Source organism: Argiope bruennichi, chromosome 5 (genome assembly GCF_947563725.1).
Source record: "Argiope bruennichi chromosome 5, qqArgBrue1.1, whole genome shotgun sequence".
In the NCBI taxonomy this organism is placed as follows: Eukaryota; Metazoa; Arthropoda; class Arachnida; order Araneae; family Araneidae; genus Argiope; species Argiope bruennichi.
In genome coordinates this window covers 50,187,098-50,199,700 of record NC_079155.1, presented here as the reverse complement: position 1 = coordinate 50,199,700, position 12,603 = coordinate 50,187,098, and the positions used below count along the sequence as shown (strand labels likewise).

Here is a 12,603-nt window from a genome sequence, read left to right as displayed (position 1 = left end):
GGAAATCATCACAATAATTATATTGGTATCATTAAGAAAACAATTTTTAAATTTTAAATTGGGACAAAAAATCAAATTTGTGTGATTATATTTTCCAGAATTAATACAGAGAAATGGCTAAATTCAGTTTAATTTTAAATTAAATAAAACTTAAATTTCCAAAAAAAATGCCCTGAAGTGCATATTCTCTCACTCCAAAATATATATGCGCTAAATTTATTAACTCTTGGACAAATGGTCTTATCTGTAAATCAAAAAAGAGCTCTATAAAAACTGACCATGTTAAAAAAGATGAAAGATACATAATAGATTAAAAATGTAAAGAAGTTGGAATCTCAAATTCGGGAAATCAATAATCAATTACTAATTATAATGATTGGACTTGATATCTATGTCTTGGTCGTCATTACATTCTGTGGGTAATGATTCTTACATAGTGGCGTAATAGAGGCAGGTAACGCAAGTGCCCTGGGCACAGTTGCCAGGGGGTCAAATGTAAGGAATCAATTCGTTATATTTAAAAGAAAATTACATTTTTAATGAGTTCTTATTCCCAGGATTTTAAAAAAAAATTTAAATGGTTTAAGAAAAATTATAGAAAATTAAAAACTTTCAAAGGCGAAAACAATAATCTTCATTCCCTAGTTGGGAAAATGTACGTTTCAGAAAAGAATCATTTTTCAAACATCTGAACAGTAAAACAGATTATCTGAAATTATGTTCCTTAAAGTCGAATCATGAATATTGGAAAGTATGTTTATGATTGATATAACTAATACATACATTTTTAAAGATAAAATAATGAATGGAAAATGCTCATAATGAAACTGAATTTCCCAGCTTCTCGTATTTGAAGTATCAACAGAGGACGGGGGAGTTGGGGGGGGGGGGACACAGTCCAGACTAAATGTAAGTAAGCCCGAAAGATAACATTTATTTTCGTTCTTTGAAACATAGTAATCAGAAAGAAAGCTCAACGGTATTCTGAATGACTGATAATTTGGAATTTGGGCTAATGCTTTTAAATGCGAAAAACTGGAAATAATTTTAATTAAAAATAAAATTATAAGCAGCAAAAAATCTGGTTATGATATAAGATAAAGTAGATAGAATAATCAAACAGAAATCGAATATTTTTGTCACATACACACATAAATTTATAAATTTATTTCTTCACTTTTAAATAATGGGTGAAGCTCAGCTGATTTTTTCACAATAGCAACAGCAAGTGTAAGAAGCTTCGGAAGATCTTATTCCTAATTAAAGTTTACATATTATCATAGCTCAGAGTTAAGTTAGTATTATCTATCATTCAATTCGACAAAAAAAATAGATTGTGAATTAGTTCTCTTTTGAATATAAACTGACTTCAATAAAATCATAAATATCTTCAAGTCGATAAAAACGAAAAAGACGCATTTCTAACACTAAAAGCTTTCAGAACCTTTCGGGAGTAATGCATTCCTTTTTATACATATATAAAGAAGTTTTACTAAAATTATAACAAAGTGCAATTTCACATGTCATAGACAAATTAATAATGCTTTAATTTTAATTTATCTTTGAATTTTAGTGGTATGTGATGCGCGAGAGGATAGAACTTGGGATCTTGTGGTTAGCAGTCCAGTAACTAAACCATGATAACAAAACAATTGTTCGGGTAGAAGAGTTGTTAACTGGCTTATATGCTATTCACCACAGTACTCTCCCTCCAGTGAGTCGGAGGTGAGACGAACGATATGGCTGTTGAGTGGTGATGTATTGAGTAGCTGTTGTCTAAATGGGCCTGTACCCAGTTGATTAGCGCCAAGCGTTATGACGAGCGTGTGTGGGGTGCTGATGCGCCAAGTGTGTCTGGCGACTTTGGTTGCGGGTAGATGGCGCCACAACAGCTGTACGAAGGTTGAAGGTTCATTGTCTAAGGTCAGCAAAGAGGCGGTTTGTGATGCGCGAGGATAGAACCTGGGACCTTGTGGTTAGCAGTCCAGTAACTAAACCATTATACCAAAACAATTGTTCGGGTAGAAGAGTTGTTAACTGGCTTATATGCTATTCACCACAGAATCAAACCTTTGAGTTTTTGTTTAATTGCATACCTTTTTAAATCAAGCTATAAAATTTAATTTTGTCATCGGGCGCTAGATAATTTATTAACCGTTATTAATTGTAAATTTTGACTGATAAATTTAACTATGTGCATGAAATGATTTTATATATATTATTATAGATAAAAAGTTACGTACCAAGACTTTCGAGTAATTTTACATGCGTTAACAAAGGATTTATTTGAATATTCAGTTTCCGTATAATGTCTAAGGGCAAAAGTATAAATAATTCTTTCGTTATTATTCATATATATGTAATGATATCTTTTAATTTAATTTAAATCTTAAATAACTTTTTATGTTTTAAAATTAAAAGCCCATATTACTTTTTATATGTAATATGGGCTTTCTATATCTTATTTTTTTATTTAATTAATTCTAACATGCGCTCTAAAAAATTGCTAACACTTTTGTTTCTCTCTCTCCGAGCAAAGGGTAAAACACCCTAATCCCTACGCATAACATCAGAAATATCTAAGATTCCTTTCCCTAAGTCGACAAGTGTAAAAAAAAAAAAAAAAAAAAAAAAAATCCGTATCGGAATCTCTTAGTAAAAACATTGAGAAAAATTTTTCACGGACTTCCGCTTGTGCCCCAGTATAAAAAGTAGCGTTTTTTAATTCGGTCATTCCATTGTATAAACCATGCCCTCCCATGGAAAAATAAATTGAATTTAATTCTTCTGTTTGCCTTTCAGCCATGCATCAGCAAAATTATGTTTCATATATAATATTCCTTTTCGAAGAATTAAGAGACTTGAACGAATTTTATATTTTTTTCAAGTATGATATAAATAAATTCATTTTTGATTCGTATTTGTATTAAAAGTTCCACACTAACAACTATGTGATTTTTCTTATTTAGGCGTTATTTAAGTTAATAAAATAGGAATGGAGAAAATTCTCTCTGATAATGTAACATAAAACTGTCGAATTGGTTCTAAAAAATTTGTTTCCCATTTTTTTAAAAGAAATATTCTTTTGATATATTTCATATTCAAGAGCTATCTATATATAATTATGATTACTTATAATGTTTAAATTATATCAATTCCAAAATATTTTACTTATTATTATTTAGGCTTTGATTGCTCTTTTAATCTCTGCCTCCTTCGTTATAAACTGTAAAAAAAAGGAACGCTTTTCAAAATAAATATAATTAAGAAAAGAATGAGAGCGATGAGCGCAGTTTTAATATTTGCCTTCGATACCCTTTTATCTATACAATGCACTATTCTTATATCTTGCAGTTTGTAAAAAAAAAAGATAATTTTAAAAAAATATCCATTTTTTTAAACATATCAAAGCCTTGACTAAAGAAACAGTTATTAATAAATTGAAAAAATCTATATATTTTTATAATTTATATAGAAAAAAATCTTTATTTTATTATTTATATGCAACGCAATTACATAGCATAAATATTATTACCGTGCAAAAATCGCGGGGTATTATAGATAATATAGCACATTTCTCAATAGTGTGAATTATACAATGTAAATTTTGCAAGTTAACGCATATTCCATGATGGGAAAAATAATAAAAATTTGAATAATGTGTTTAAACTCTTTATTCTTAATGCGGTTGCAATGTTGTCGCTCTATAACAAAGCATCGAGTCCTACTTTCCAAAAATACTCTGGATGCAATAATATTAAACCCTTTAATTTAAATATCATTAGAATGAAACTCTTTTAGATTTTGGGGCTGTTTGGTTCAAAGATGTACCTTAGTTATCAAGCAAAAACTGAAGGGGAAAAAAAAAATCTCCTCTCAATAGGATCTGATTCGAAGTGAAAAGAATTGTTTATAAACCGGTTTTCGTTTGTTTACGTTATTGAATTTCTAGGTTGATCAAGATAAGCGGTAATCTTCACATATTCAATAAAAATTGGGAGGATAATTCAATATACATTCTTATTTAAAGTGAGCTGCTTTATTTTTTGGTTTATAATGGGTGATGCCAATAATTTTCCTTCCCTCAAAAACGATTTAATTATCCGTGCTGCTTGGGGTCAACCCACTGAAAAAGTTCCGGTCTGGATTATGCGACAAGCCGGTAGATATCTTCCTGAATTTCAAGAATTTCGTAAAAAGCATTCCTTTTTTGAAATATGTCGCACTCCAGAACTTGCATGCGAAGTAACTCTGCAGCCACTGCGTCGTTTTGATCTGGATGCCGCTATAATATTCTCTGATATTTTAGTTATACCCCAGGCATTGGGAATGGAAGTCGAAATGAGACCTGGAGTTGGGCCTGTTTTACCAGATCCTCTAAAAGAACCAAATGATCTGTCGAAATTAACGTATCCTTGTGATGTTCAAAAGCAGCTTGGGTATGTCTTTGAAGCCATTACTCTCACTCGACATACTTTAGATGGTAAAGTGCCTTTAATAGGGTTTGCTGGTGCGCCTTGGACCCTTATGTGTTACATGGTTGAAGGAGGAGGTTCTAAGACCATGTCGTTGTCCAAAGGTTGGCTTTATAGATGGCCTGAAGAAAGTCACAAGTTACTTAAGATCCTGACAGATGTGATTGTGGAATATCTTGTTGGGCAAATTAGAGGTGGTGCGCAGCTTCTCCAAGTGTTTGAATCAAATGCTGAATATCTTGGACCGAAGTTGTTCAATACATTTTCTTTGCCTTATTTGAAAGAAATTAAAGAACGTGTCAATCAGTTAGCTGCAGAACAAAACCTTCCCAAAGTGCCTATGATTCTTTTTGCTAAAGGGTCATGCAATGTGATAGGTGCAATATCTAATGCTGGCTATGAAGTGATCAGTTTGGATTGGACAATTAATCCCAAGGTTGCTAGGGAAACAGTTTCATCTAATACTTCTCTTCAAGGAAACCTTGATCCATGTGCTCTGAAAGCTAGTGCGCCAGAAATTGAAGACATGGTTAAAGAAATGATTCAAAGCTTTGGGACTCAAAAATATATAGCAAATTTAGGACATGGGATATATCCGGATATAAACCCTGACAATGTTAAAGTTTTTGTTGATAGCATACATGCGGTTTCTGATAAACATAACAAAAAGAATTTTTGAAATCTGTTATATATTTTTACTGTTGAGAAAATCTTCAAGAAATTATATATTTATTTTTGAATAACATTTTATTAGTAATGATTGTTATTTTTTTAAATAGTATAAATGATATTTATATTTTTCACAATAAATATACTTATTTCAAAATACACAACTTTTTATTTTAGAAATTTTTTTTGGTTTTATAAGTACTTTTTAATTTGTATTTTATTAATCATATATTCATAATTTTTTTAATAAAATTTCTTTAGTTTTATTCTATATATAATTTGCATCTAATTTATTATAAAATTTAATGTTTGGATCTGATAAAAAATAGCATTATTTGCACTTATTGGAGTCTAAAAATTGAATAAACTATATGTTTTGAATTCCATCTTTGTTTCAGTGCAAGGGAGAAAGAACTGGACACTGAGGGACTATATTTTAATCTATTCTATACTTTGCATTATGTTCTTTAGGTAGTAATTGTTATTTACATTTCATTTTGGTTCTTAATATCAATTGAGATACTGGTATTATATATAATTATTTTATTTAGCATAATAAAGAAAGTTTTTTTTTTATTAGTGAATGTTTTGTTAATAAAAAAAAATTACTGTACTAAATAATTTTCAATATTTATTTTGTAATGTTTGAAATAGATAGAAATAGATTGATTACTACAATTCTGTCATGTTTTTCAGTTCATATTTATCTGAGATAATTTAATAAAAATATGGTGTTTTTTCAATTACTCCAGAACTTCTTAAAATACAATCAATTTTATGCTATGGAATATGTTTTTTGTGTGTGTGTGTGTGTGTGTGTGTGTGAACCTTTCTCTTATACACATTGCTATGGCTACTATATTAATTCAAATATTGAATTTCATCCATTATTTATGTTTGATGATAACTATCGTTGGGATAAAAAGAAAGAAAAACAATACTCATTGTGGCTTTCAGTTTTGTGATAGGTTTTATTAATATTTTGTAATATTAATCTTGAGTGATTAAATTGTCAATTCTGATGAAGTAAGCAGATACATAGAATTTGTTTACATATAGTGTTATGAAGTATACTAATCTTGTTTTATTGAACCATCTATTTCATGCCTTCCATTAAGAAAATTGTAGAGCATATTATTTTTTATAGTCTAAAAGTTTTGAATGATTGTTAATCAGTGCAATTGCTATCTTAACTAATTATTTGAATAGCATTAGAAAATGAATCCTATTCATTGATGAGCATATTATCTACAACTTATGTATTATAATATCATATTTCATAACTATATATATACATATAGCTTTTTCAGTTTTTAATGCTTAATAAAAACATAATGATTCATTTTTTTTTTAAAAAATCTTAATATATTTAATTGATTCTTATATAAAATTTTACTACAGCATTCTAATGTAAAATTTTGTTAAGCTAAACCAGAAATTTAGTTATTTAGAATTCTCTAAAAAATTGAATTTTTCACATAGTAAATTGAAATTATCAGAACTGAACTTTTTTTGTGGGCTGAGTAGATAATTAAAAACTGTAAATGATAAATCCAGTATTACTATGTACTTGTAGTGTTTTATTATATTTGTCATTCCATCTTCATTCCACATGCAATTGATCTGTATTAAAATTGAAAATACATACTCACTAACAACGCTGTTTTATATTTTAAAATTTATCCTTAAAAGCAATTTTGAGAATTACCTATTTAATTCTCAGAATAGTATATACCAAAATAAAACATAAAAAGATTTATTATTCACTATAGAATGAAATGGTAGGAATTTTTATTTTATTGTTTACATTTGTCATATTCTCCATATTCTATATCCTCCTAATAATTTCACCATTTTTTTTTTTTTTTTTTTTTTATGCAAACCACTTTTTTTTTTTGCCATCAATAAAAAAATCATAAGAAAAACGTATTTCATATAATTTTTTTGAGAAAAAAGAATTAAATGAAAAATTTTCTTTTTCTTTTTAAATTAAAATAATTTTTTTATTTATTATTATTTATTTATTTAATTTCCAGTATCAGTTCAGCATTATCATATCCAAAAGTACCTTAAACTTCATAAAATTACTGTAATCTATGCCATATTTATTTGCATTTTAAAACTATTTACTGATAATAGCATTGAAAGACTTAGAGTTCTTTTGTACAATATATATATTTCAGAAGTAAATATTTCAGTTTTCTTATATTATGGATCTTAAAGATATTTTTTACGTATGTAGGATAAATTGTATGGAATAATCAAGAATTTTTGTCAAGCATTTTATTATCACTTCTCCCTCATCCTCATTAATTTAATGGATTATTGAGTTTAGTTGCATTAAAACTATGTATGGGATATGAAATTGGAAAAAAAAAAGTTACATTTTGTTTTTATTAGGTTCTGAAGGGAAAAAGAGAGAATAATTTTAGACAATTCTAGGGGAAAAAACCCATCATGCAACTGCTTATTATAAATTTTTAAAAAAATGTTCCAATTACAAAATTTAAAAATTCTCTTGACGTATTATCCTTTTGGCTGCTTAGAGACAGAGTGTTGAAACTGGAGTAATAGGAAGAATGAAATGGAATAAAAATAAATTAAATGATAGAGCTTAACAAAAGGATTTTCCATGTATATGAAAATACATATTAACATATTAAATAATATTTGTATCCAAATGAATAGAAATATAATATTACTTAAAGTAATAAATCAATACATAAATCTGATATTTCTTTTTGAAAGTAATGATAAAGATTTAATATTTAAACAGCAAATGGGGATTTCTTTTCATCTTTTAAAAGGTGTTAACTAAGTTTTGTAACCATTTAAAGGGGAAATATTTGAGAAAATGTATGCTCTATTGCTTAAAATTCTCAATCAAGATGGTTTTAAAATAAATGAATTTTTTTGAAGTGAAGAAAATTTTACTATTACATGTAATTCTGTAATATATATATGTAAACATAACTTTTGAAACAGAGTCATGGTCGAAGACAGGGAAAACACTTTGAATTTCTTTTTATTTCATCTCGGGAGGCATGATTTGTGTACAAGAGGCTCGGACGAGGCACGTCCGTTCACAGCGTGATGCAAGAACAGATTAGCATAAAAGAGAGGAAGAATATTTTCCCCAGTGTTTAAATACTATGAGATTCTGATAGGGATATCTTTACACATGTCGAATTAGCTAAGGGAATTATAGGAATCTTTTAAACAAATGCGCTTGGCTGGAGAGTTTTTTTTTTTTTTTTTTCTATTTATTCGGAGTGTGGGAACCGCCGACCTAAGCAATTTTACAGAGCTTCAGTTGAATTAATTAAATAGAAAAAGTGGAATGGGATAAAAAAATAAGAGAGTATTTTAAAATGAAGTTAATATGGGCTAAATTAATTTAAAACTTTGGAAATTAATTAGAATTGAAATTAGAGTTTAAAATATCATTATATGTATCTATAATATATGTCTTTTTTTTAACTCAGAGAATTTTGATCTTTGTTATAAGAATTGAGTATATGGGAACTCTGTCGAGAACTTTCTCCGTAAAGAATATACAATAAATTATTTTGATTTCGAATTCTTATGGAAACTGAGAACGCTGGAACACAGGCAACCCTTGATCATGTAGATCAAGAAATCATGAGTTTTCATATGAAATAAAAAAAATTTGAAATCGTTTTGATGATTTAAACTGGGGAATTCTGTCGCAAGAGTTCCCCATAGAGAATATATATATATATATATATATATATATTTCGATTTCTCTCAAAACTTGAACTGGTGGAAACCACTGACGACATATCTGGAGGGTATGAAATTTCATATGAATTGGTAAAATCAACCCATTTGCTGGTGCTGAGTGACTGGTTCATTTGTTAACCTTACCGTTTTATATATACAGATGACTTAAACGTTCTCTATTGAATGCAACAAAACCATACTGATGTAATGCACGAATGCTTTTCATTGCCATTCGTGAGTGCTGAAGACGTTTGAGAGGTAAATAAAATAATAGGAAATGAAGAATAAAAGGCAAAAGTTCCCAAGATTTCTTCAGGCAATCATGAAAAATTGTTGGTTTTATGAACAACCATGAAAAAAGCTTCAATTCAGAAAGAGTTGATGATAGAATCCTTAGGAATTTTAATGTTAGTTATAGTTATGATTATAATTACATGAACAATCAAATATTATTATAGAGTGTAATATATGTATTCAAAATTTATGCGTGGGTAATATATGCATTCAAATCGTGCTGTTTCAAAAAGCACGCGATATATCATTATCATCTTTGAAAAGAATCTCGCCCACGTGCTTCAGAGAGAAAACACCGTTTAATGATTAGTTTCAACTAATTATTTGAAGAAATTTTTGAAATTTGCTTCTCATATAAGACTGTGGATGCTTCAAATTCAATCTAAAATGCTTGACGCGACCTTCAGAAATGAAAAATCAACGAAAGTATTCTTCCATATTTCACGTATGTTTACAAAATTCGACACTTTCTACTTTTTTGTATATCAAGTATGAAGGAAGTATTGTAATCATCAGAAAATTCGAACTCGAGAGTTTGAATTTTTTCCATTCCTAGGAATATTAGTCACATTTAATTTCACTGAAATCGTTTAGGTATAACTCCACATCTATGATTCCGTCAAATTGTCCCTTCAAATTAGATATGTGTGAATTTAATAGTCTCACAAATGTTCTGTTCATCGAGTACATGAACATTTCTAATGGAAATTAGTCCCATGACATCATAGCTCTATTAAAAACTAAACGTTTCTTTTCATCTATTTCCAGCTTTCACAGTATTGTAACTTTACTTTTTTACTTTCTCGTATATCTAGTATAGAGAAAGTATAGTATTCATCAAAAAAGTCGAACTCAAGATTTTGACGATTTTCCATGATTTAGATCTCCCTGAATTCGAAAAAGACATTTTTGGTTTTATAGTTGTCAATCTCTCTGTGAAAAAAGATAACTCAAAAACTGTGTCAGCTAGACGGATGAAATCTGGTATGTAGCCAGTATACCAAATTTGTTGGTTCCTGTCAAATTTTTAGCATTCAGAGAAATTCTATCTGTCTGGTTATCTAATAACAATAATAATAGGATAACAACAAAACGAAGATTGCTAGATGGATAAAATTTGGCACACAGATTTAACATTTAAATTTTAGATATCTGTCAATTTTGGAATGAATTCCATCGGTGAACTTTCTATTGGTCCCTACTTCCAGAAACATGTAAATGCGATAGCTCAAAAATGTATTGAATTAAATATATCATATTTGGTATGCGATTTTGTGATTGCAAGTGTAGTTCTGCGCCAAATTTTGGATTCAATCGGTGAGAAAGATAAATATATATCTGAAATACAAATTCGATTTTCGGATATCATTGACCACATATGAGGGATTAATCGCCAAAAAAGCGCCAAGGAATACACAATAGATTCAAAATTCACGCCAAAGGTTAATATTTATTGTTCGACATGTAATGCAAGGCATTCGCGGTTTTATCTAAGAACCACAATTTTATATCGGTGGAGAGGGATGACACCTTTATTACAGGATGACATCTTTATTACAGGTTATGCGAGAAAGTTTTGGGGAGATTACTTCCGCTGGTTGCTTAAATATCATACTATTATTCTGAAAGGAATTCTGTTCTTTTTCTTCATTCAATTAGGAATTAGGCTTAAAATTTAACATAAATCTACAATGTATCATATTTTCTTTATCTAGATTGTATTGCTTTTTAAGGACCTTGTTTATACTGCGTATGTGTAAAAATATACCTTTTGACAAATTTGAAGCAAAATGGCTCAATTTTATTTTAAAGATCACTCATCTGTCTAGTTTATTGCGTTTCCAAGGTACCGAATTTACAAAAACATGGACAAACAAGTCGACAGACTGTCAAACCTTTAACCAGTAACAGTTTTAGGTATTTTGCGATTATCACGAGTGGAAGTGTATATCACGAGGTCCTTAAGGTGGTCGATTTAGACCCACACTTCGGCACATTTTGGATTTGTTACTAGTTTATTTGTCGATAAATAATTTTTTATTTTAATAACTCTGTGAACAGCATATACAAATTTACGTTTGTACATAATACTGTTGCTAGTAGATGGCTATTGCTCATAAATATTGTAATACTTAACTGATCATAATAATAAAGAATAAATGAGATTGTAAAAAATAAAAATTCTATAAATGATAAAATGCTTGGATAATATTAAGCTTAGTTACATATTGTTGATAAAATCAATTACAACGAGCACCATCTGGATGAAATTTGTCACACAAAACAAAATTTAATGTGTACCAGAGAATTATGCACACAATGGATCATTGGTAGAATCGGGTTTCGAGCTTAGATCTCTCCGATTACAAAACCGAGAGAAAAGGTGGTTAGAAGAAACCGTATCTTCTACAAATTTCAAATATCTCAATTTGATATCTAACGGAATTATAAATCTTGTAAAATTCCATCTATTATCTATACTTATAATAAAGCTCAATGTGTGTGTGTGTGTGTGTGTGTGTGTGTGTGTGTGTGTGTGTGTGTGTGTGTGTGTGTGTGTGTGTGTGTTGGCGCTCTACAGGCCAGGTCATTTGACATACAGCTATCAAATTTGGTACATGTATACCTTAGAGGTCGGGAATGTGCACCTGGGGTCCCTTTTTTTGAAATTTTAATTAGAATTTTAATTATTAATTAAAAACTAACTTTCCCGCCAAAAAAATCTTCCATTTTCCCCACCGCCAACTTTTCCGCCAAAAAAATCTTCCATTTTCGCCACCGCCAAAAGAGTAAGGCTTCCGGATTTTTTTTCTCCCAACAGTAATGAGGCTAGGGTTAGTATTTTTCGGCGGATTATTTCAAACGATTCTGTTTATTTTCTTAATGTTCGATGCATTTAAAATTAAACATTGTTAATTAATCGATCCTTCAGATTCATTCTGAAGAACTTTTGAATAAAAATAAAACAGAATAAAGGAAATTAAAAATTTCTAATCCGCATAGCGTTACCCCAAATGGCGTAGAAAAAAAAAATCACGTATTTGCGTTACGTAACTGGCGTTGAAAATTCACGCATGCGCTTTGTGTTTTGAACTCCGCATTGTGTTGACGAATTATTATCAACCAATGCGGACTGGATTTAAATTTTTTTTAGGTTCGTTGCATGTTTTTGTAATTAAAATGTATTTATGTTAGTTATATATTTTTTGTATATGCTTATAGTTTTAAGTGCATCGTTTTTTAAGTAGTTTTTTTAAAACCTGTTTTAAACCGTCTATTTTAAACGATTCGTTTCATTTTCTTAGTGTTTGATGCATTTAAAAGTAAACATTGTTAATGAATCGATCTGCTCATGATGAATCTAAGAAAATTTTGTTGACAAATTCTTGAGATAATACGTAAATTGAAAAGGATATTCTTT

The 12,603-nt window shown here is 29.2% G+C and overlaps 1 protein-coding gene across 1 annotated transcript; it reads left to right on the top strand.

The window, feature by feature from the left end:
* Positions 1–3,932: 3,932 nt before the first annotated feature.
* Positions 3,933–5,739, top strand: LOC129968871 (uroporphyrinogen decarboxylase-like). The gene has a single exon (XM_056083180.1). It carries the CDS (start codon positions 4,057–4,059, stop codon positions 5,152–5,154), a length of 1,098 nt encoding a protein of 365 aa, XP_055939155.1. The 5' UTR covers positions 3,933–4,056; the 3' UTR covers positions 5,155–5,739.
* The last annotated feature ends 6,864 nt before the right edge of the window (positions 5,740–12,603 follow it).